Source organism: Mytilus galloprovincialis, chromosome 7 (assembly GCF_965363235.1).
Source record: "Mytilus galloprovincialis chromosome 7, xbMytGall1.hap1.1, whole genome shotgun sequence".
Classification (NCBI taxonomy): domain Eukaryota; kingdom Metazoa; phylum Mollusca; class Bivalvia; order Mytilida; family Mytilidae; genus Mytilus; species Mytilus galloprovincialis.
Window position 1 is genome coordinate 41,106,945 of NC_134844.1, and position 26,768 is coordinate 41,133,712.

General features: G+C 33.1%; 2 protein-coding genes across 3 annotated transcripts in view; one reads left to right on the forward strand and one right to left on the reverse strand.

Annotated features, from left to right (window-relative positions):
- Positions 1-3,809: 3,809 nt before the first annotated feature.
- Positions 3,810-9,184, forward strand: LOC143083004 (NADH dehydrogenase [ubiquinone] flavoprotein 3, mitochondrial-like). Its single transcript, XM_076259101.1, has 3 exons — positions 3,810-3,945; positions 8,144-8,249; positions 8,937-9,184. The coding sequence occupies exons 1-3, from the start codon at positions 3,892-3,894 to the stop codon at positions 9,062-9,064; spliced, it is 288 nt and encodes a 95-aa protein (XP_076115216.1). The 5' UTR covers positions 3,810-3,891; the 3' UTR covers positions 9,065-9,184.
- Positions 9,185-11,565: 2,381 nt separating this feature from the next.
- LOC143082997 (CWF19-like protein 1) overlaps positions 11,566-26,768 on the reverse strand; it is a 39,633-nt gene continuing 24,430 nt past the window's right edge. Inside the window, exons 11-15 of one of the 2 annotated variants that reach the window (XM_076259080.1) lie at positions 23,825-23,940; positions 18,799-18,892; positions 15,318-15,431; positions 12,196-12,293; positions 11,566-11,802 (exon numbers count right to left, since the gene is read on the reverse strand). In XM_076259080.1, coding sequence (XP_076115195.1) covers positions 11,661-11,802; positions 12,196-12,293; positions 15,318-15,431; positions 18,799-18,892; positions 23,825-23,940 — 564 coding nt within the window. In that variant the 3' untranslated portion in view covers positions 11,566-11,660. The remainder of the gene's footprint in view (positions 11,803-12,195; positions 12,294-15,317; positions 15,432-18,798; positions 18,893-23,824; positions 23,941-26,768) is intronic. The other variant, XM_076259081.1, reaches the window with a different exon arrangement.

The window sequence follows — 26,768 nt, forward strand, 5'->3', positions numbered from 1 at the left end:
CCAAGTTTGGTACAAATCCAGGACAGTTTAAGAAATTTATTAAAATTTCAAAAACTTTAACCACCTAGTGAATGTTATGTTTCCTTGCAGAAACACTAAGACCATTTATAAGTAAAAATACGGAAAAAATGGATTTTATTTTTACTTAATTTTCTTCTTGATATCATGATATTTTATGATCATAAACAAAGCTTCTGCCTAAGTTTGGTACACATCCAGGATAGTTTAAGAAAGGTATTAAAATTTTAAAAACTTTAACCACAGAGTGAACGTTATGTTTCTTTGCAGAAAAAGTAAGTCCATTTATAAGTAAAATACTGAATAAATGGATCTTTTTTACAAAATTTCCTTCTGGATACTATCTTATGATCATAAACAAGATTCTGTCCAAGTTTGGTACAAATCCAGGATAGTTTATGAAAGTTATTAAAATTGTAAAAACTTTAACCACCTAGTGAATGTTAGGTTTCTTTGCAGAAACACTAAGACCATTTATAAGTAAAATACTGAATAAATGGATTTTTTTTACAAAATTTCCTTCTGGATACTATCTAATGATCATAAACAAGATTCTGTCCAAGTTTGGTAAAAATCCAGGATAGTTTATGAAAGTTATTAAAATTGTAAAAACTTTAACCACCTAATGAATGTTATGTTTCCTTGCAGAAACTCTAAGACCATTTATAAGTAAAATACGGAAAAAATGGATTTTATTTTTACATTATTTTCTTCTGGATATCATGATATATCTTATGATCATAAACAAGCTTCTGCATAGGTTTGGTACACATCCAGGATAGTTTACGAAAGTTATTAAAATTTCAAAAACTTTAACCAGAGAGTGAATATTTGTGGACGCCGACAGGATTTAGGATCGCCATGTCTCGCTTATTTTCGACAAAATCGAATGCTCGACAAAAACGGTCAGCCTCTCTTTGGGCTCTCCGCCCAATGATGTCTATGCCTTGTATGTAAGGAGGGGGGGGGGGCAATAGGGCCGGGGTCCGTTAACATGTTAACAACACCTTCATTTTGGCAAAAACAGTTAACAACAAATTTTAACACCAACTTTAATCTACCCTTTTCTCCAAAATCAAACCAAAAGCTACGAAAAGAGGAAAATGCACACCTTCAATGTGTTCAGAACCCCTGTAGCAAGTCGCCGAAATGGCAAGCTCTAAGGAAAGGCTTGGATAAAGCTGATCAAGTTTCAGATTACAGCAAACTTGGGTAATCGTGCGATGTAGGAAAGTGTGACAAACAGATGGACAGAGTCTTTATAACCAATTTTAAAGCTTAAACATCTTTTAAATCCTGAATCTGAGCTTTTGACAGAAGTTGCTGACTTTACATGTATTAGCAATCTTTGGAATTTCGAAACTGAGGGTCATGTCCATCAAATGTTACATTTCCATCAGATGTTACATTTCCATTATAACTATGATTTTATGTTTATATTTGTAGTTCTTCCTTTCTGTATTATATATGTTTATATTTGTGTTTGCTTGCATGACCCATATGGTTGTATTTGCAAATAAAATTATCATTAACTATAGGGACAATATGGCATGGTGTAGTGATTAGTGCATCGGACTACTAGCACAAAGGTTCCTGGTTCGATTTCCGTTCCGGGATGAAAATTTCAGGGACCTAATTTTTCGGCTCTTCCTTGACACCATTTGCGAGCATGGTCTTGAGGAAATGATGATAGTCTGTCGGAAGGGGACGATAAATGGCTGACCTGTGTTAAGAGAGCTAGAGCTATATTTCTTGCACGTTAAAGACACCCTTGTATATTTCGAAAAAGAGCAGGCTGATGCCGCTACATGTCAGCACTCATTTAGCTTCTCTCTCTATATCTGTCATAGTCTTGTATTTTTAAAAAAAAAAAAATCTTGGATATTAATTTTGGTTCATTTATGTTTCAGAGTTTATTGTGACGTTCATTTTATAGGAACTAGTACACTTTTTTGTTCAGAAAAGACCATTGAACTTGGTCACTTTGGAGTCAGCTTCAACACACTTCCTGGTGCAGGATTTCTCGCTGTGACGGAGACTCATTTTATTTTGCCTTGTGCTGTTTTCTACTCTTTGGTCGGGTTGTTATTTCTTTAACACATGAATCCCTACTTCCATTCTCAATTTTCATCAAGGATGTACTATAGTCAAAGATCTCCAAAGACAACTACATATATGTTGTTTGTGTCACTCCTTTAAGGAAGCACCGTAAAGAAAGAGATGGACAGAAAATTAATGTGATATTAACGTGTGAATATTTAAAATTCTTGTAAATGACAGTTAAGATCAGTTCACAGAGACAAATTATGTCAAAAACAGGGAACACTTTGAGTGTCAAGTAACAGATACAGATAACAGGGATCCTATTTTCAAAAGAACAGTTTTATTAAAACAACATTGCAAATTTTAACTAAACAGATAACAGACAGTGGGTTGAAAACAGTTAAGTTATAACAGTAAAGGCACTGGCTACGGTTACATGGAAATGTAACAATAATAAAAATATTATTGTTACATTGGAGACTAATTACCGAAATGCAAAGTTGGGTGAGGAACCGATTAATTACGAATGTAACAATAATTACTGAGGTTACGGTTACATTACGTTATTGTTACATGAAAAACAGCAATGTACGCTAGATTTATTAAATTTAAATCTTCTATAGTTGTGTTGCTTAATTCTTTCATATGTACTAAACAATACTTGTAATACTGATAAATATTAAATATTATTATTCAACAATCAAATGGTGTTTAACTTGAATAGTTTTACGTATTAATGTTTTTGATGTTCTTAAAGATACTACTTAAGATTAGGAGTGTCAAAGGCGAAACATATAGTTCAATGGTTTTTCTTTTTTAAAGTATTTAACTGCACACCTACTCTTATTACTGTCATTATACTTTGAACCAATTTTGTTTAGGGTGAAAAACTTTGGGATGCGTTTTAAACCGGCGAAACTTAAACAAAATCAAGACATAAATTTCATACAGCTATACAACTTGACCCAAATTGATACATCAAAAGCAAAGTTTGCTAATTGTAACTTAAATACTAAGAACTTCTGTATGTACACGTAACCGTGGAGGACGCAATTTCGTTCATAAAAAATGTGTCGGACTTTAAAAACCACTTACTTGATTTGTAGAAATTGTCATTGTAAATAAAAAAATTACAGTAAATAAATTGTATGTAAATTGTATGTAATAAATGTATGTATTGCAAATATAAAATAAATGTCTTCATTTTTTATTATCTAGTACATATTACTAGTCCCATCGTACATTGCTGTTTTTCATGTAACAATAACGCTATGTAACCGTAGCCTTAATAATTATTGTTACATTCGTAATTAAACAGATCCTTACCCAACCATGCATTCCGGCATTTAGTCTCCAATGTAACAATAATATTTTTATTATTGTTACATTTCCATGTAACCGTAGCCAGTGTCAACAGTAAAATCTTATCTCAAATAACAGTTAACATGGCTGTGTAGGATATGATCCTTTTTGATTTGATTTCTTTTCTTGCTGATGGTCATAACATTGCATTTGATTTCACATATGGGCTCTAGAGAAAAGTAAAATAACAAAAATAGAGAACTGCAAGGAAAATTCAAATTGAATGTTTCTTGTCAAATGGCAGAATCAAAAGCTCATGAAAACACATCAAATTGATGGAAAACAATTACTCTCGATAATTACGACTTGGTTATTAAGTAGAAAATGGTTGATTTTAATGAAATATTAATGAATATGCGTAAACTATTCGTATCTGCACCTTTATTGTTTCTAAATTTATTTAATCCCTTTTGTAACTTCTTTGGATTTACCATAGTACACAGGTACCTACCCGACTTACCGAAAGTCATGGCTTCTTCTGCTTTAACAAGAAAATTGGCAAGCTATTCCTGTGTTTTACGAGTAGGTTTAAAAGATATTGATACATTATAGCATTCCATTTTATCTAGAGATTAACTAACACTGCGTTTTCTTCTTTTCCTGTTTGATAAACAGATAGATACATCATTTGACCTTTCCCATGGCCATGCATGTGTGGAATATGATATAAAGAGTCAACCTTGAATGTTTTTGTACCATAGGCGGATCCAGGGGGGGGCCCTGGGTAGTCTGTTTCCCGGCCGTTATTGAAATTCTTGACAAGATAATTTATATATGGCCGTTTACGGAACATATTGTGGTATACAGTTGCCTGTCTGTCCGTCCGTCAACATGTTGGACATTAACTTTAAAACCCATTTACCAATTTGCATAAAACTTTGTTTATTTCTATTGACGTGAGCTCCATTTTGTTTTATTTGATAAAGATTTTACGTTTCCGAGTTGAGTTTTTTTTTCATTAAAAAGAATGCTTTCACCAACATGCGAAATTTTGGTGAATTGTTTATATCTATTGACAAGAGCTCCCTTTTGATTTTTATAAATTTTAGATTTCACGTTTCTGAGTTACAGAGTCATATATTTGTCAGAAAAAGGAATTTCTCTAGAATTTGAGAAAAACAAAAAAATGCTTTCAGCCGTTCTCGTGAATCTTTGTAGTCCGAGATTACTCTGCAAGACGTGATCCCACAACCCAAGCTTGTCTGGCAAAACACGGTGGGATTTTCCAGTTTTCGGACAATAACTGAACAATGCGTCAGCAAATATTATGAAATTTTGGTGAATTGTTTATATCTATTAATGTACTCTCCTGTTTGATTTTCATAAATTTTAAATATGAGATTGAGAAGTAATTTATTCTGTGAAAATGTGACGGGCGTATCATGCGCTCGTGTCATTACTGTAAGTGTTTGTTGATTTATATTTATAGCATACAAAAAAATAAAGCACTTTAAAAAAAGTTCGGAAGTTGAAAGAATTGCATGTACTTAATAATTGTCCAGGTGGGATTCTTCAAAACAAGAATAAGCTTCATAATTAAAAAAATTTTGGAAAAAAAAAACTTCAATACACCAGAAGGAGGACATAGATTTTTTACTTATCTTATTACTAGGAACAGACATGGATCTATTTTGACATTTCACTTCTGTAAAAATATGAATAAAAAAAATAATCCCTAAAAGGCCATGGTCAGGGCATAATTATAACAATAAAATTGAGAATGGAAATGGGGAATGTGCCAAAGAGACAACAACCCGACCATAGAAAAAAACAACAGCAGAAGGTCACCAACAGGTAAGCTGTTTTTATGTTTACCGGACAGGGATAGATAAAAGTGGGGATGTGGGATTAAAAAAAAATGGAAATGGAAAGGGGGGGGGGCTTGGAATGTGTCGTTGCTTAAAGGGAGAGAGTTTTAAAATAACAGCGATTTAGCCCCCCACTCGTGTATACATATCAAACAACAGCCTGATGGTGTACCACCAATAAAGTTTTTATTCATCATTTATGAGATTTATGAGGAAGGGATAGGAGGCCTTATCGATCGTATTTTTTAAGCTCAGGATTTCGGGATACCCGGGGATTTCTTTCACCGAATTTCGGGATGTCGGGATTTTAATTTATTTAAATTCGGGACCTCCGGATTTCGTGTTTTTAAGCCCGGGTTTCGGGATCAGGACCCTTCTAAGTTATTTGTTGACCCCCCTCATTTGTTGACCTATAAATTATATCGTCGCTCTATCGGCTATCTATGATAAGCTCGTACATTTCACGAGAATTATTGAATGAGGAAAGCAGTCGACATGCAATCTATATTTCTTTGTTGTAAAATAAAAGGCAGTTATATATTGCCGGCACTGTGTGAAATATCTTAATTCAAACTGGCAAAATAGCCTATTTCTATAGAAAAATAGAATATAAGTTAGCAGATGGACATTTTATGTATACATGATAATAATAAAATTAATTAAAAATAATAGAGACAAGTCCCGTTAGAAAAGCAAGTCCCTGGTAAGCGGAAGCCAAGTTGAAACCTATTTTATTTAAAGATATGGTATGCAATTCAAATAACTAGCTATTATTTCAAAAGCAATCAAGTTTTTTTAGCTATGCGGTCGTCTATGTCATATTGTGTATATATCTTTTTTTATCAAATTTATAATGATGTAATTTAGATTTCTATAGAAATAGCTGAATTATATTAATCAGAGCTGATCAAATATCATATTTGCTATTTTGCCGATGCCCGATTAAAAGCCTTTGCTTTTATGATCTTTAATATAATTATGTTTCCCCCTATTATAAAATCAAGAATTAATGAGTTTGGGATGTTTCCACGAAATGATCAAGAAATTACTTCAGTCTGACGTTTAACGCCATTTCAACTGGTACCGTATGTGGACGTCGTCAAACCGGGAACCGAAACGTTCAAGTTCAAGGCCATCATTAGCTCATACCGACCGTTAATATTTGTATATTCCGAAGGCATACTGAATGTTTTACGGAGGGGACCAACCTAGGCCCTGGGGGGCCCGGGCCCCCCTTTCGTTGGAAAAATTTGGTTGATTATATAGGGAATCCTTGAAGCATGACTGGAGAGGGCCCCCCTTAGGTCAGTCAGCGGGCCCCCCCTTAGGAAAAGTTCTGGATCCGCCACTGTGTACACAGTACAGTATGTCGTTTGTATTTATCATTGATTGCTCTGGAGTCATATGGAATATCTCACATATGCATTAGTTTTTACTTGGATTGACAGGGATGCCAGACACGCTCAATTCTTCTCAAAACTTTAGTTTGCCTCAACCAAATGTTATGAAACTTATACACAATGCTTACTACCACAAAATACAGATCGGTTTTGAATAAATACTACATAATACAGATCAAAATCGAAATATGGCTCTTCACGGTTACAGGGCTGCCAAGTCTCACTCATTTAGCGTGAGACTCACACATTTTCATGTTTTTTTGCATCATTTTCCTTTCATCTATTATTTTTTCTCTTTGATCTTTTCAATTTTGGTCAAATCTTATGCATTTGCTTCACGAAATGTTTGCAGAACTGCAGTTAGTTCAGCCATATTAGATAGGGACAGATTTTCATAATAGAGGTAAAAATGGTGTGAAAAATACGGGAAAACATCATTAAAACAGAGCAGTTGCTTGGAAACATGCATAGGATTTCCCATACTTTCATACTATTTCCACCTCTTTCAAAAAATCTGCCCCCTATCCAATATGGCCGAACTAACCATGAAGAGCCCTATTGTGTGGCGTCACTTTTACCATTCTTGAGTTTTGCCCCTTTATAAACATGAGAATTGAACTAATTGAGCATTTCTGAGCAAGGACAAAAACTCCTAGGCTCAGTTAAATACTGTTTTTTGGTATGGTAATGATTTTATCAGTCTTTTTTCCATGCCTTTAACGCACTAGTACTGCTTACAGTCTTTGTGGTCAGTTCAAATTTCACATACATTAAATGATTATATTATAAATAAACAGTACGACAGAATCATAAAATCATATAAAAATTTACAAATTTTGCCAAGGTTGAACAACTTAAGACATTTTATTAGTTATGATAAGGGAAACAAAATGTTTCATCAAAATTTTTAAATTAAGTTTTTGGTAACTTGTCTTTTATAGTACAATGCAATAGATTTAAAAAAAACATTTAGAGAAAATGCATTTTTTTCATCAACAGACAAACATACATGTAACTTAAGACAAATAATGACTTAAACATTTTGATACCCTGTTCTATAGGGACTCTTACTTCTTTTCACCTTGTACTGAAGAAACTACTAAAAGTGGTTGAACATATTAATTCATCAAATAATAAATTGATACAATATTCTTGACCTAATATATGGCAAGAATGTGTAAGGATGAATGAATAAACATGTCTAAAAATGTTTCTAAAACAATATACCATTAGATGCAGAATAAGATGTTGACAACAAAAATATTTCATTTACCATGTTTACTGAATTCTTCCCCATCTTTTGACATGTTTTACATGAACCAAATAATTAGTGAAAATGGGACCAGCCTTTTTTTTTCCCACAGTTTGACTTCTGATGAAACTGTTTCAATATATAATCAAATCCATTTTAATTGGTAAATAGCAGTAAGACAGCAAGCTAACATCCTAAACTTTAAAAAAAATAGTTGTCTATGTCATGATCTAATAGCATGTTATTTACATACATTACAGGGATATTTACCACGGCTGTACAGTACAGGTGAAGATAAAGGTCCAGCAAAAGAAAAGAAACCTGCCAAGAAGGAAACTGTTGCCAAAGCTGAAGAACCTAAGACTGGTATTATTAAATTTTACCATATGAAAATTATAGTGCATACTTAAAATACAATACCCTGTGAATTTGTTCCTTTATAAATAGAAGTTGAAGTGTTTAAACAGACACAACAGAGTACAAACATAAATAATAGCTCACTAAAACTAAGCCTAATCATCAGTCAAATCAGTAAAATAAAAAAAATAAAGAAATCTTTTCTTCTAATGATGTTTTTTGTTAATGAAGCTTCTGAACCTTCAATGAAGGTAGACAGTTATGTATTGTCTACAGACTATATACAAATAACAGTTGCTATATACTACAATTTCCACAAAAATTTAATCATGGAAAAATTGCATTGAAGGGAAATAACTTCAACAAGGAGTCTACTGATGATTTCAGCTATGTTGTGATATTTGTAGATCTTATGATCTTATTTTGGTGACGATTTTTCTATCTAATTCAGTTTCTATCAATTTTCAATATTTTCCACAAAAATATCACAAAATTGAAAAATACAAAAAAATAGTTTTTCAAGGACAATAACTCCTTAAAGGAGTAGTCTGACAATTTATCAAGAACATAGTACATGTATTATATAGATCTTCACATTTCGAACAATTCTGGCACATTCACATTTTTTCACGAAATATATATTTTCATGGGATTTTAAATATATATATTATAGCATTTTATATCATATTTTTTCAGAGCCATTTGACAACTCCCAGTATAAATCAATAGAGTACTACCAGTATAATGATCTGTCTTATTATGATATAGAGAATGATATGTCTGAGTTTAGGCTACCACAACAGTCTAAATTTGTTCCAGCTTAAAAACAAGAATGTGTTGAGTGTTATAGAAGTGCTTATGGTCAATGAGACCTAATGCAACATGAACTGAAAGAGCTGATTTATTTGTTATGTTGATATTTATAGATTAAAGTATAAAATTTATTGTTTTTCTACTATTTATACTGTCATGTCAATGTCAGAAAGCTGTATACAATATTAAAGGAGATGTGGTATAATTGCAAATGCGACAACTATCAACCTGAGACCAAAATGGTGTAGATGTTAATAACTATAGTTCACTGTATTGACTTCAACAATGAGTAAGTCCCATATATATCAGGGGCGGATCCAGCCATTTTAAAAAGGGGGGTTCCTAACCCAGGACAAAGGCGGGGGGTTCCAACTACATGTCCACATTCAACTCCATTGATCGTCCCAAAAAAAGTATATACAGTCAAACCTGATTAAACCGGACCCTGAATAAACCGGCTTCCTGTCCATTCCGGCCGAAAATGAAAGTCCCATATTTTTCCATTCAAAGTCTTTGTTAAAATACCCTTTGTAAACCGGACCCTGTGTATTACGAATTCCGGTCTAATTATGAAGTCCCAATACTCTTAATTACATTAATTATTACCTGTCAAAACCGGTTTGTCTAATTAGTTTCAATGATCGATATGCAATCAAAAAATATTTTTTTTATACAATATGGCTTTTCGTGATAATCAATTAGGTGTCAAACTGTGAACCTACAATCGTACAGCAGTGAGCTGTATTATTTATTAAAACATTATAAACGTGTCAATTAAACGAAAAGACACACCGAATATATCTCGGATTGAACATACGTTTTAACTTGGATAAACAAATTTAAATCCCAGAGTAAGAAATTCGCATCGTGATTTCGAAATCCTGGGTTCCCTGTTATGAACCCCTAAACAAATGACCTTGATAATGAAAAACACCCGGATGACAACAATCAATGGATATTGTACACTGAACGACAACGTTTCGAAAGGGATGAAATTACGTTTGATAATACTCTGGCTTTTTAATCGGCCATTCCAACGTTTCAAATTATTGACCATGGGAGTACAATCCAAACAACGCGAGCATTATGATGCAAATGCAAACAATGAAAAACGAAGTGAAAGTATTTTAATTTATCAGATATAATTTACAATCAGAGAGAACTTTTACATGCAAAATGTCGGACGTCACAAGTCATTAACTTCCGGTCAAAACGGAAACCTGAATAAACCGGCTCACTGTCCAAACCGGCCCTTTTTCGTAGTCCCGAAGCCGGCCGGTTTATACAGGTTTTACTGTAGATGTCGTACTCATCAAATATTTAATACTTGATGATTTTCATGATTAACCTTTGAAACCAAATTAAAATCAGTGAAGCATTACTTAGGGTTAATGATCTACTTTGGTAGGAAAACTGACAGACTCTCAAATATGTTTGTCCATAAAGTACTTGACTGTTACACTGTATTAAAAAGACTGAACCTGAAACTTTTAATTTGCGAATTGAACATATAAAAACTTTTGTAGTGAGTCTCAGCTAGCAGATTATTCTTAATGCATTTCTTTGCTACTTTAATTTAATCTTGATTTAAGTCAGTTAATGAAGTATATAGAACAGGATGCCATACTTTCAGACTCTTTTAAGGAAGCTGGCTTGTCATGTTTTGGATTTTTTTGTCAGATTTTCAGAATCCTCTGGTTTTATCCATTTGAATGCGTTGAAAAAAAATGCCCGGTGACCCCCATTTTTCTTTTTGTAAATCTTTTACATGTATAATGATAAGACATCTGTAAAAGTCTTATAAAATTTTAATTACTTTTTAACAGTTTTTGAGAACTTCAACTTGTCAATGATAAAGCTATGAAAAGTCAAGAGAGAATATTTTCCCGCCAAAATTTCAATGGCTAATATCTCGAAAACAAGTACGGTGACCTATATATTTTTTTTGCTCTTTGGATTCCTTTATTAATCCCCTATCAATATAAACTAGTGTTTTGAAAAGTTAATTACTTTGAAACTGAGAAGCCAACTCCCTTAAGAAGCATTTCAACACTTATATACATAACTGGGTTACACAGCAACTAAGAATTGGTCTAGGAAACTGTTTTTATGTAACACAAGGTGTGTAAAGATGGAACAATCAATGGCTGCTTAATGTCAAATTGCAAATATTACATTGACCATTTATTTTGCCAGCTGACTTGGTATTAGATCATCTCTAAAAATACATGACATTATTCTGTTCAGATTTTGCTTACACTCTTAAATGTTATGCTTGGTGTAGAAGCAGCAAATGTATAATTTAAAGTCTTCTATATGTGTGATTATGTTTTTTGACAAGAATAAAATAAAACAGAGAGAATATTGGTCTTTAGGACAACAGACAATTAATCAAATAACATTAAAAACAAACCCAAATTATTGACACATTATTCAGATCCTGATACTCTGATGTACCACTCATACCATATTCTTAAATAATACCAAAGATGAAATTATTACTAGAAAATAATTTTGTTATGTGTATATAAAAAGAATTTATTTGTTTTGATAAATGGTAAATGAATATGTATATGAAATAAATTTAGCAAAAAGTATGTATGATGGTCAGTCCAAATTCAAATCAAATTGTTTGAAGTCCTCTTTAAACTTTGCCGCTAGCCGTGCTTCTTTATCTTTTGATATTTTACAGTTCCTCCAATCAACTCTCTCTGGCATGTTCAGAACTTGTACACTAGAAAGAACATCTCTGAAACAGAAAAGTTTTCATTTTATATATATCACCAATAATATGAAAATGGAATAGATATAAAATACGCGACAATTTTTCAAATATGTTGAGAGAGAATATACACAAAATTGATCTTAAGTGGATCAAAATGGTTACAATGGGAACTGTTTACCACCAAAACTGCAAAACAATCAAGGTAAAATAAGGAATGTTAGTAGAAGGTTGACTAATAATCCATCCTGTTAAGCTTGGTCCAGTAATTTTAGGAGAAAAATTTGGTAAAGTTAACTAACAACGAAGACGAACAACAGACATCAAGTGATGAGAAAAGCTTAACTTGGCCCACTGGAAATGAAAGTTTCTAAAATATTAAAACTATAATATCCTAAGAGAAGTTTGTCTTTGATTTACCTTCCAAACTGAATAGGAAACTGTTTCTTGATTCTGTGAAGTAACTTTTCTCCAGAAGGAATTTCAGCATAAAAATATGGTGTTCCTGATGGAACAATCTGGAAATACAAAAAGGAATATGTCATTCAATTAAATGATGTATAGTTAATATTTTAAGTCAGTTTTTCACTTATTAATCTGAAATATACAATTTGAACATTTTTCATTATAAATTTTTAAAGAAACATAGAATATTAAATAACAGATTATATTTTTCTTAAACATGCATGTTACTAGGATATGATTGAAAGCAGTCGTTAAATTATTACTACACTTTGAACCCATCAAAACAGTGGCAAAGAGTGCCTGTTTCAAGGAGATGGTTTAGAAAAAATTAGATAGCTTAAACCTCAATTTTTTCTGAACCAAGAATTCAGAAATTTAGCCCTGCCAGGTTAAAGTCATAAGAAACCTCAAATTAAAAACAAATATGTATTTTATAACTAAATGGATAGTTTTCATTATACAGCTTATGTACATATACTTTTTTCTGAGGAAAATTCTTTAATTTGTCCACATTTAGAAGAAGTTTAGTTATTTTTAATTGCTTGCTTCCAGGAAGCAATTCGCCGACATATTTTCCGTATGCATAGTGACCTGAGCGTGACCCTCCTCGTAAAAATCCAGTGATCGCAATACGCATGGATCTGTCATTAAAATAAACAATTATCTAATTATACATGTTAAACACGTGCTGAATACCCATGCTCTTTGTTATTTGTTTACTATAAGGTGTCAATCGGTAAACTTCGGCTTCAAAACACAGCATTTAATGAGTAACCATATTTGTTAACTCGTAACAGACAGAGAGGGAAAAAAATTACGATTAAACGATATATATTTGCGTAAACAATGATAATCAAAGCACCAAAGGGTGCTATAGGCAGTTAATCAAAAACCCAAAGTCAAACTTGGCCACGTTCAGATGAATAGTGTAAAGAATTAGTCAAAATATTTATCTCAGGCATTGTTCTCAGCTATTTCTAAAGTATCAAATAATGCTTGAACAGTAATGTTTATGTTATGCAATCCTACCACTTTCAAAAGTTATTTCCAATTTATATTTATAAAGATTCAATGTCTGAGATTATACACATACACTGTCCTATGTTAGGGGAGAGTTTTGTGCCAGTTAAGATGTTTAAGCCACCACATTCTGTATGCACCTGTCCATAGTGAGGACCCACTAATGCGGTGATTGTTGCTGTATATCATATTTATTTTTCATAATTGTTTTGTACATTTTTTAAAATTTTATTAATTTTTTTGTGTATATTTCTGATTTTAGTATGATGTCCAAGTTATTGTAAATGCTCTTTTGTTCCGACGTTGGAAAGTTCCAGGCGGAAAGGACTAACTAGCCGAAAAGTTCTCCAGAACTTATTAACTACATTGTAGTTACTTTGTTCTTCCTCTGGTCTAAAAGTTCCACCTGAACAAGTAGTTGAAATAGTTTACATTTTTGTTATCATGGTTATTGTGTTAAGGGGCCAGCAAAAGCAATCCTTTGGGTGTAGGAGTTTCTTCCTGCATTAAAGATCCATTGGTAACCTTCGACTGTTGTCTGCTCTAAGATCTGGTTATTGTCTCTATGACACATTCCCCATTTTCACTCTCAATTTTTTTTTACGTCTCAAATTATAACTGAATTAAAATATGTTGATTACGGTTTAACTGTCTTCCATTACTAATATCATAATAAAAAACATTTATTTAAACTTTCAATAACTGTAATAGTAAGACTTGTTGAACATATTAAACGTTTCTCGAGTCTCGTCAGTCGACTCGTTACCTTTTTATTGTATCATGCGATAACTTTTCATATTATTTTCATGGGGAAATTGTTTACCAGCATAAAGTTGCTGAAGGAACCGCACAGAATTGATTCAATAACACTTAACCAGTGTTTAAATGTGAAAAATTATGAAAAGAAACATATAAAAAAGTCGTATTTTTCTGTACCGGAAATCGAAAAGTCCTTGTAAATCAAAAACAATTACGGTGTGATACGCGTCACAGATTCGGACTTAATATTTTACAAAATATGCGACTTTGAAGTTAAATAATGCCGTCCTTTAGAAAACAGTTGTTAAAGTTTACATCACAGTATTTATTGAACCACATCGAGCTTAATCAAAGCACGTGTAGCATTATGTTACATTGTACACAATTGTGACAAAAGCGAAACAATCTTAAAATGACCTTGACATCGACCAATCAGAAAACTACAATAACAACAACTTAATTTGACAAGCATGAAGGTGATTTGCTAGAAATCGGAATAATATTAACAAGAAAACAAATGAGCATACATTAAAGATTACTGAATAAAGATGATTTAAATAATCTCAATCAGACAAAAAAACGAATAAAATGATTAATAATAAAGTACCTATGTATCATCAGAATTCTCCCAATTTAAAAGGTACGTAAATTTCGTCTTCTATGTAATTTGAAATTGCCGCCAACTTATATCAGCTTATTAATAGACTACTGATGTATGTAATACGTATCGATGACAAACAATATTCCTACGACTTTTGCCATCTGGTAAATGTAAACGACTCATCTTTATAGATTTTCAGCGATCAAATATTTCATACAATTGTTCTTTGACATCTTAGCCCACAGCACAGGGGGTAATAAACTATAAAAGGATTTCTATCGAGCACTACTTCCTATGTGCAACTTCAAAACTTTTGGGAAAATCGACGACCATTTAACGTTTTTATGGTAATATTTTTTATATTCCAAAATAAAAAGTATGAAAAAAGTGCCCAATTAGTTATAAATAACATGATGGCCAGCCAGATAATAAAAGTGGCACATATTTCAGCATTTATTGGGTAGAAAATAAATCTAGGGTGCTCGCATAAAGCAACTTAACTGCTTAAAAATCGTGCAGAGAGGACTAAGTTTATGGTATATACATGCATTGGTTCAAGAATTGGATAAACATTATTTTTCACCAATCACTCGTTTCATATGACTTTAACTGATATTCTAGATGGTCAAATTCAAAATAATAATTCACTCAAGCCTGGATAAGACTGTGATGGAAGCTGTGCTAGAGTTTATAATACCTGTTTTAAGTCAGAATGTTTTGGTATTTCATTGAGTTCAACATTTTCCTCCTCTGAACACTGCATAAAGGCATCTTTTAACTCCTGAACACAATCTATAGGCACAGGAACTACCTGTTAAATATACAATAGTTGTTATTACCCACATGACCAAAAACATTTATAGTCTATGAAAGTAGATTTGGAAAGCAAATTTTTTTAATTTGAAATTAAGAATAGTTGCTATATTGTAGGTTTTACCATCTTTAAAATCATGGTAACATTTTTTGAATAATATGAAGTCTTATGAAAATGGTTTGGTAAGTCACCATTAACCACTCTCATATTATAATGCCCAACCTTAAAATGTTGAAAGCAGTTTGTGATCATATCAATGTTTTTGATTGCAGTTGCTGTTGATCTTGCAATTTGCACAGTACATACCTGTCAACCTGTGACGATGAAAATGCAGGTCATGACCTGCATTGAAAAATCAAATCTCAGGTCATAACGCGTACGAACTTTTTCGAGCTGAATTTCAGTATTTATGGTACATTTTCTTGTAAAGTATATCAAAGATACCACAACATCAATGCATGTTCACTTGGTTAAGTCATTTTAAATCCTATTAATTATTACTTCATTGCACTTTTAAAGATTTTAATAATTCTGTGTAACAGTCTTATGTTCTTTACTATTTTTATTCATCCAAATAAAGATTTAATTGTTCAAAAGTCATTTTTAAATGTTTGAGATTGCTGGCTATTTGGCCTTAGAACATACCATGTTTGATTATGGAAGGAAATTAGACTGTGATAAAATATAGTAATATAGTTAAAGAAGGTATAAATGTAAAAAATAATTTTCAACTTTCCAAGGCCGTAACTAGGCATCTTATTTTAGTGAGGCAAAATAAGTGAGCCGAGCGAAGCGAGTCGATTTTTTTTTTGGAGGGTATGAAATGAATGGTACAAAATCCTGCATTCTAGGCATTTTTAGAGAGTTTGATAATGTTTTGAATTTGGACACTTTTTTTTATATATTTTTCATATTTTAAGACTTTTACTAACACCAAATTTTGAACAACTTTATTTAAATTTATAAGTAAGATAATAATCCAAATATCACTGATTTGAGTCTGCTGCCAGTACATAGAACAAACACCGATTCAGTAGAGTTTGCCAAATTTTTCTATTGCCGGTTCAGTCAAATCGTTTCAGAATCATAATTTGGTCTGCTGATATCCTTATCGCGATGAACATGGAGCATTGCAATGTATAATCTCTCGCCACTCATGCATGCTCTTTTCCAAGTTTTCAGTTGTTTCAGAGCAGTCTGTGTTTCTAAATGTAGCACATTATCATCAACACAATGATCAATGTCTTCTTCCAATTCATTCTCCATCAGCAATTCGGTAGCAGCATCGGTAGTAACAGTTTTGTTTGCAAAAGGGAATTTAGCTTTCCTGTAAGCCCCATATCGCATCATACAGTCGCAGTTTCAAAATATTAAACTCGCTTTTATGCTGACAAAGAGTAGACAAACTCGGGATAGAATGAGATAAGATACAGGTATATTATTCTATTTATAGAGTAAGTATATCTGGTATGGGTACAGGGGAAATTGGACTGGAGTTTTTGACGTTTACATGTAGGTCCGTAATTTCCAATTATTTCTGGAAATAGTTGGTGGTATTTTAGTTCCAGAATCTATAAATTTAGGGGTGAGGGGTTGGGGGTGTCCGATTCCGAAACCCCGAATATAAAGAAATGAAATTCCGTAGTCCCGAATAAGTAAAGACACAATCCTGTGTTAAAGGTTCTACCATTCGATCCTCGATAATATCAAATTGGAATATGGGATATTCTTTCATTTTTTAAGGTTAAAGAAACATGGATAAAAACTAATCCATGGATGTTTCATATTAAAGTTTATATTTTATTTATCTGTAAAGAGAAAGATTAAAGTTCGTGAAATGAATACGCAGACAGGACTGCCCCCTTGCGATGACCAGTACTTGATTTGTCAAAATTTGGCGAAACGGAGAAATGAATACGCAGACAGGACTGCCCCCTTACGAAAACCAGTACTTCATTTGTCAGTCTACTTATCGTTTCTGGATTGTACTAATGAAGTTATATGCATCACTCAGACTCTGTTCACAAAAAAACTAGTTTACTAGAATTATTCCTTATTTACCTTCAGTGTCGCTTTTCCTTTTTCTGCAAGAGCCTGTTTTTAACTAGAGATCCATTATGATTATCGTTACTAGGTTAATGTAATCGAGAAACATCACCCGTTGAGATGCTGAGTTATATCCAGGAAGAATAGTTTAAAAGGAATGATGACAAGTTATAGAAATCAAGGTTGAGACAGAACAACGAATGACTATTATATTTATATATATGTATAAAAAAAATCAGTGTCGAAATTTTAGTGAGGCAATTGCCTCACTTGCCTCAAGGGTAGTTACGGCCTTGCTTTCTTTTTTTTAAATTGTATAAAGGTATATAAATAATAAAAATTTAGTTTTTAATATGTATTTGAATTTTATATTTATTAATGATTTAATCTTTTTCACCCATAAAACGTAAATATAAGGAATAATTTTGAATGGTGACAAATAAGGGGAAGTAACTCTAGACGTCTATTTGAAATATGTTTACAATTTATTTACGACCTAAAGCTAAGGTAATTGGTGTTAATTAACAGTTTGTTTGACACCAAAGCTGTCAAGTGAAGCCATACACTTAATGGGTCACTTAATTTGACAGTTTGTATAGCTAAATGAACTTCCTGTTCATGGAAGAATTACGAATTTGCCGGTATTTCAAAGGAATATTACTTATGAAATCAATCTCAAAGCTAAAAAAAACGGGTGAAATCGGGTCATTTTCGGAATTCCCGGGTTATTTGAATGACCCGGCGGGTGTCCCGGGTGATCCCTCATAATTGTGAAAATCTCGGGTCACACCCGCAGAATACGGGTCAGTTGACAGGTATGACAGTAATGTCAAATAACAAGTATTACACAGAACAATGCAACGTCAACACAAATAAGCAATGGAATTCTAGGTGATATTTTGTTACTGCAACTTTACCTATACTTTCTATGTTGTGATGTTACACTATTGTTTCAGATGGGGTGAAGGTTGGTACCTTTTAAAATGTTTAATCCTGCTGCATTTGTTTGCACTGGTCCCAAGTCAGGAATCTGATGTTCAGTAGCTGTTGTTTGTTGATGTGGTTCATAAGTGTAATTCGTTTCTCATTTTTTATATAGATTAGACTGTTGGTTTTCCCATTTGAATGGATTTACACGAGTCATTGTTGGAGCCCTTTATAGCTTGCTGTTTTGTGTGAGCCAAGGCTCTGTGTTAAAGACAGTACTTTGACATATAATGGTTTAGTCTTACAAATTGTGACTTGGATGAGTTGTCTCATTGGCACTCATTACACATCTTCTTACATAAAAGCTATTTATACACACACATTAACATACCTGAATTTGTAAATGCTGAGTTTTATAATTCCTTTCAAAAAATACAACTGATTTCCCTATTTGTTTAAAGAATTTCTTCAAGGCGGTTTTATACCTGTTGTGTATAAAAATAAACAATTAGGAAAAACTGCATACACATTAAACAGTGGAATTTGATTTCAAGTTTCTACTTATTAAACATCATCATGTTTTACTATGCAAAACAGTTTTTCAGATAGAACATCATAAAATTGAGACTAGAAATAGAAATGTGTCAAAGAGTCAACAACCTGATCATGTCTGATTTGCATTTAAACAAATTCAACTTGGTATGTTTTATTTTGAAACTTTTTCCATTTTCCTACCCAAATGAATTGCTTGTATACTGCAGATTTCACAATTTTTATAACTACCAATTTTTGAGGAACAAGAACTGTATATTTGTGGCTACTTAATTGATTCTGGATACTTTGTCAGTTTGTTGTGTGGCGTTTGACATATTCTGCCTAGTAGACTTAAGGACATTTGCGTTTTTTCTGAACATTCAAGTTCATGGTTCATTTTTACTAATAACAAATTCCAGGTAACTAAATGAATAATAATGAATTTAAAATAAATGTTAAACAATAAAATAAGGTAAAAATAATTAATTACGAAAAATCAAAGCGCTGTAAGCGCTGAAGGCAGTTAACCAAAAACCAAGGCAACCGTAATTATGAAAACTGTGGCAATGTTGCCTCAACATTAAACATTCATATATAGTACATTCATGTTTATCTAATGATTTATTTATAAAGGCAAATAATTTATATGTCATCAAGGTTTCAAAAGCAATGCATATATCAATGTATATTTTTATATGGTGAGTCTGCAGTGGGACAAGTTCCCAATGATTGCAGTTGTTCTACTTGGTAGTTAACCTTGGTTTTATTTGACTGCTAGAAGTTCAATTTGACTTAGTATGAACATGTAATAGTATGAATGGACTGGTTTCCCTGGAAAGAAAACTGAGTTTGTGTTCTATAGTACAAAAGTTATGAGACACGAATCAGACAAATGTTCACTACAACAGGGATCAAAGGTGAGGTCTGACTGTCCCATACATATGAATATATATAATTTAAGGGTGGGGATCTCAACGGTTTTCAAGTTCTCAAACAGGTAGGGGTAGGCAGAGGATTTAGGGGGGCAGGGGGCCCAGCCCCCCCCCCCTTTTGGGAAAAAAATTGGTTGCTTATATAGGGAATCACTGAAGCGTGACTGGAGCGGGCCCCTCTTAGGTCAGTCAGTGGGCCCCACTTATGAAAATTTCTGAATCCGCCACTAGGGGTAGGGTGACCCTAGGGACTTCCCCTACATTTCATTTTATTTGTTATATTGTCCCATACATGAATATATATGGTTTAGGGGTGGGGATCTCATTGGTTTCCAAGTTCTCAAACAGGAGGGGTCGGGTGACCCCAGGGACTCCCCTATATTTCATTTAATTAGTTATATTGACCCATACATGAATATATATTGTTTTGGTGTGGGGATCTCGACCGTTTCCAAGTTCTCAAACAGGAGGGTTGGGATGACCACAGGGACTTCCCCTATATTTCATTTGATTTGTTATATTGTCCCATACATGAGTATATATGGTTTAGGGGTAAGGATCTTGACCATTTCCAAGTTCTCAAACAGGAGGGCGAACAGTGACCTCAGGGACTCCCCCTATCTTTCATTTGAATTGTTATATTGTCCCGTACATGAATATATATGGTTAAGGGGTGGCGATCTCAATGGGTTTCAAATTCTCAAACAGGAGGGGGTGGGGTGACCCAAGGGACTCCCCCTATATTTCATCTGATTTGTTATATTGTCCCATACATGAATATATATGGTTTAGGGGTGGGGAACTCGACCATTTTAAAATTCTAAAACAGGAAGGGTGGGCTGACCCCCAGCGACTCTTCCTATATTTCATTTGATTTTTCATATTGTCACAAACATGAATATATATGGTTAAGGGGTGTGGATCTCGACCGTTTCCAAGTTCTCAAACAGGAGGGGGTGGGGTAACTCCATGGACTCCCCCTATATTTCATTTTTTATTTATTATATTGTCCTAAACTTGAATATATGCAGGGGCAGATTCAGACGGGGGAGGGTTACGGGCTTGCACCCCCCTTAAATTTGCAAAGCATGGGTTGTTCTCAGCTTAATAAAGAATATTCCGATAATTTTACCTCAATTTTTTTTAGCCTCGCTCTGCTCGGCGAAAATTTAAGTTTGCGCCCCTCCTAACCTAAAATCCTGGATCTGCCCCTCATATGGTTTAGGGGTGGGGAGCTCGACCGTTTCCAAGTTATCAAACAGGAGGGGGTAGAGCAGGGCTTCCAAAAAACATTTGAGCCAGCCGGACATTTTATATCTGATCCCGATTTTAATCCCTTAAGACTAAGTCACAATTATGGTAATCAGATGGCCATTCCAATGATAATGACATTAGATTAAAAAACGATTTTAAACTTTACTTTGTTTTGGATGTTTGGATGTAAACTGTTAAATTGGCAGTGCATCATTCAAAGTGTGCACTTCAGCGTGCTCATATCTGCCATAGACTCTTTATTTGTGCAAAATGACATGTCAAAAACTTCATTTTCGAAAATCACGTTTTTCTAAAACCGGATGTTGACTTGACAATGGTAAAACATGGACTGTAAACGGATACGTAAAATCCGTGTACGTTTGCAAAGCATGACTGAGTGAAGAAGCTCTTCCCACGTTATTTCTTCAACAAAATGCTTGAAATGAACGTTAAGATACAGGTATCAATGATAATTTTAGCATTTTGAAGAAATAAAGGATGCATAATTAAATTTCCCACCTTTGCACATGCGCACACGTGTTCTAGTTCATTCGACGTAGTTCTGACGATTTTTCATTTAAACCTTTTAAAAAATTTTATCAAATCATGTAGATAAACTAATTTCTTATAGTTTTAATCTTTTGGACTAAATTAATGAGCTACAAACCGCTGAAATGTAAGAAAATAATTGTGAATAGACCGATCAATTTATACGATGTCCGGTACTGAACATAGTTTACCTGTCAACTGAACAGGTAGATATCACCTGTCCAACAACTAATTAGCCTTGATTAAAATTAGAAAGTATTGAAGTAGGGGTTGTTTTGATAGTAATTAATCATCATGTCACTTTTATGACCGGAAATGTGTAGATGTTAAAGGCAAAAGGTTGGGTCAAAAAGATCGTGACTTATGTTAAAATGACCGAAAAAGCCTTGAAAACTAAAATGTATATGATCGTTTCATGCTTTGCCCAGCCGGACTTTTACCGGACATTAATCAAATGTCCGGAATATATGACCGTTTTGGAAGCCCTGGGGTAGAGTGGCCCAAAGAATGCCACCTATATATCATATGATTTACTTACATTAAGGTATATATAATATAGTTGCATTATTTGTGAAAATAAAGAAAGAAACTTTCAGCTACTTTAATTGACCCTTCAAAATTGAGAAAAACAAATAACCCCTCGAAATTGCAGTAATATGTTTACACTTTAAAAGCATCTCACATGCATTATCATTATTTATCATTTATAAAGAAACTTTAGACTGTGACCATGAACATGTATATAATAATTGTTAGATATACTGTTCCCAGCTGTCACGTTGTATTGGATTTTTAAATTAAAATTTGTCAAAAAGTAATTTTGAGTTTCTGAATAAAATATTTTTCTGCTTTTTCTTTCTTTTACATATATCTTTTGGTTTAAAATACTAGTGTTTATATTCATTTACCATGCATAGATGTATTTTTTCACCTGCTTGGATTTATTTTGTAAATGATCGCCAAACCCGGAATTATCCTTATCCGCTTCCGGAATCGGATCCGATTTAGAATTCACGGCCGCCATTGTTATGTGTTTACAATGTTGTTTTTGTCAATCAGATACGATTTTACTCGAATTTATACAATATTTGTCGGCGATTTTCTGTATAAAGCTAGCGGTTGAACAAAATGAACATCGCCAACATGGATAATAATGATAAAAATAAGTTTTTAACTCGTTTAATTGGAGACTTTGGTGAACATGGTGAAAAGGTTTGCAAAGTAATTTCTTATTAAATTCTTTCAAGTGGAAGGTGACTACGTCGGGCGTAGCTAGAAACCAACTATCCTAGTCGAAATTCCGCTTTCAAAAGTGGAAGGTCGCGGACCTCGGACCACCGCTAATTTGCACACCTGCCTCCAAATTGAAAAGCTACGAAAATTTCTTTTTCTAATTTGAAATTGCCGCCAACAGCATGAACAGTTAAACTTATTATATAATAGACTACTGACGTAGTTGTACTACGTATTGATGACAAAAATATTCCTACCACTTTTGTCATTTGGGAAATCTAAACTGCTTGTCTTAAGAGATTTTCGGCGATTAAATATTTCATACAATTGTTCTTTGACATCTTAGCTAAAAGCACAAGTCATAATGAACAACACAAGGATTCTTAATAAGCACTACTTCCTATGTGTAACTTTAAAACTTTTGGATAAATCGACGATCATTTAAGGTTTTTCTGGTCATATTTTTTGTAATCCAGAATAAAAAGTATTAAAAAAGTGTTCAATTAGTTATATATAACATAGTAGCAAGCTAGATAATAACAATGGCAAGTATTTCAAGATTTATTGGGTAGAACACAAATCTAGGGTGCTCGCATAATGCAGCTTAACTGCATAAAAAATACAAAGATTACGTAGTCAATATACTGTAAATTCAGAAATTATTGAGGTTTTTATTATTGCGAAAAATGCGACAGAATTGTAAATACAATAATTAAAACTTGATTTTGAAATATTTTATATAAATTAAACAGGATTTTTCATTAAAATCCTAAAAATTAAAATCGCATTTACGTCTAAAATGACTAAATTGCAATAATAAATGCACGCAATAATTTCTGAATTTACAGAAAAAGATGAAAATACTTGTGTATACTGCAAAATTTACTAAAATCATGTATAGAGTATGATACACACCTGTTTATTTCATCAATAACTTCTGATGGCGCTGATGTTGTTGACTGGTGATGACCTATAGGTAATATGAGTATATGATCATCTACAAGACCTCCTTTTGCTAATGCTAAGTATGTCTAAAAATAAAATACAAGACACTTATCTCATAGTAATTTGCAACAGAAAAACCCACAATAAATTACCAGCAAAACATATTATGCTTTCCCCTTAGGGAAAATTTGTTCCTTCTGCTTTTAACAGATTATTTTATCAGCATCAATTCTTTTATCTCTTTCAATTTTGTTTTTTTAAGTTTTTAATGCTTTTGTTGCCAGTTTGATTTTCATCATTATGACTTTGATTGTCAGATTTTTTTATTTTACATTTTTCAGTCTTAATTTTATATAAATAAAATTGAGAAAGGAAATGGTGAATATGTCAAAGCGACAACCACCCGACCATAGAGCAAACAACAGCCGAAGGCAACCAATGGGTCTTCAATGCAGCGAGAATTCCCGCACCCGTAGGTGTCCTTCAGCTGGCCCCTAAAATATGCATAATAGTACAGTGATAATGGACGTCATACTAAACTCCGAATTATACACAAGAAACTAAAATTTTAAAATCATACAAGACTAACAAAGGCCAGAGGCTCCTGACTTGGGACAGGCGCAAAATTGCGGCGGGGTTAAACATGTTTATGAGATCTCAACCCTCCCCCTATACCTCTAGCCAATGTAGAAAAGTAAAAGAATAACAATACGCACATTAAAATTCAGTTCAAGAGAAGTCCGAGTCTGATGTCAAAAGATGTAACAAAAGAAAATAAATAAAATGACAATAATACATAAATAACAACAGACTACTAGCAGTTAACTGACATGCCAGTTCCAGACCTCAATTAAACTGATTGAAAGATTATGTCTTCATCATATGAATATCAGGTACAATCCCTCCCGTTAGGGGTTTAGTATCATACTATCATAAAATATATGAGAAGAACATAACCCGTGTCATGCCAACAACTGTTTTTTTTAGAAATAAATGTGTTTAGTTCCGATGCAAGTTTATTGTCTCGTTATTATTTGTAATTTATAATAAAACTTGACAAGTTATGTGTAGAGAAGGATACCATAGTCCAGGCAAAGGGTCTAAAATTAAAAAGGAACTAGAACAAATACAAAAACAAAACGAAGAACTGAAATTAACTGTGATAGATCTGCAATACGAATCCCTGAAACAAAACTTGGTGATCTACGGAGTCGTTGATCAACCGGGTGGAAACACCGACAGTATACCATGTTTGTAAAATACATGTGATATAAACGTTTAACCCATGTGATACACACATGTGAAAAACGTTGTTCTCACGTGATGAGCACAAACATGAAACACACGTTGGAAAAAATTGCCTGTGATATGATAGAGGACATTATGTCGCCTTTCTTTAAAACGATGCCTTATGCTAACAATAAGCCGTATAAACCAGATAATAATTTTGACAAACCTTGGTTCAACACACGATGCAAGGAACTTTATCGATGTCATATCGATTATCTGTGTGTTTTCAATTGTTCAAAATCAATTGTAAACCATACAAACTTAACATGTGCAAAGAGGGAATATAAAGTTGTGGAATTTCGACTAAAGCGAGAATACCAACGTATAGAGGGTAATGCAATGGACTTTTTGAAATATAGTAACCCAAAACTGTTTTATTCTAAATTTAGGAAAATAATATACCGTTACAGTCTTTCTTTGTGAACACTTTATAAAAATTGTCTTCTGTTAATATAGACAATACATGTGATGAAGATTTATTTAATAACACTGATGGTGATTGTGTATATTCTGAACTTGATGAAGAGATTACAGAGGAGGAGATTTTAAAAGCCATTCGCAATTTAAAGTGCAATAAAAGTCATGGAGTAGACGGTATATTGTATGAATATTTTATAGAGTATAAAGATGTGTTTATGCTCACATTAGTCAAAGTTTTCAATGGTATTTTACAGTCTGGTATATTTCCTACTAGCTGGGCCATTGCTATACTTGTGCCTATTTTCAAGAAAGGAAACGAAGACGATCCAAATAACTATAGAGGTATAAGTCTTGTAAGTAATTTCACAAAATTTTTTACTTCCGTATTAAATCAACGTTTGATGCACTAGTCCAATTCTTTTGATGTCATTACTGACGCCCAGTTTGGCTTTCGCCCAGGTTTTGGAACTGTAGATGCAATTTTTGTCCTAATTTCTGTAATTTTTAAGTCTCTATCAGCAAATAAATGTCTTTATTGTTGTTTTGTTGATAATACAAAAGCATTCAATACTGTTCAAAGGCTTATGCTATGGTATAAATTATCAACCAGATGCTCCGCAGGGTGCAGCTTTATACGACCGCAGAGGTTCAACCCTGAACGGTTGGGGCAAGTATGGACACAACATTCAAGCTGGATACAGCTCTAAATTTGGATTGTGATTAAATAGTTGACACAGCAAAGGTTTCTGACACAGAATGAATGTGGTCTAATGAACTTAAATTTTTTTTTTTGCCTTTGAGCAATTCACTATGCTGTTGAATATTAATCCTCTCAAAAAAATGTTTGAAGAAATTTTCTTTTTATTTATGAAATCTGAAATGAGAAAAATTTAACCCCCCCTTTTTTTTCACATCCCCCTTTTCCTTTTTCCAAAACTGATCTCAATTCAAATTTCTAATGGAGTTTGCAACAATAACCTCATTTAAATACATCATAAAATATTAAAATGTAACAAAAGGTGCTTGTTATCACTGAAAGGTAAAGATTGTTTTAATTTATCAGTTGGTAGTAAAAGTGAATATACATTGTATATTGTATAAAACAATGATTTAAGTTGACTCAACTACTATTCTGGACAAAGAAAGATAACTCCAATCAATTGAAAATTTCTTGCTATTGCACAATATTGTGCAATTAGATATT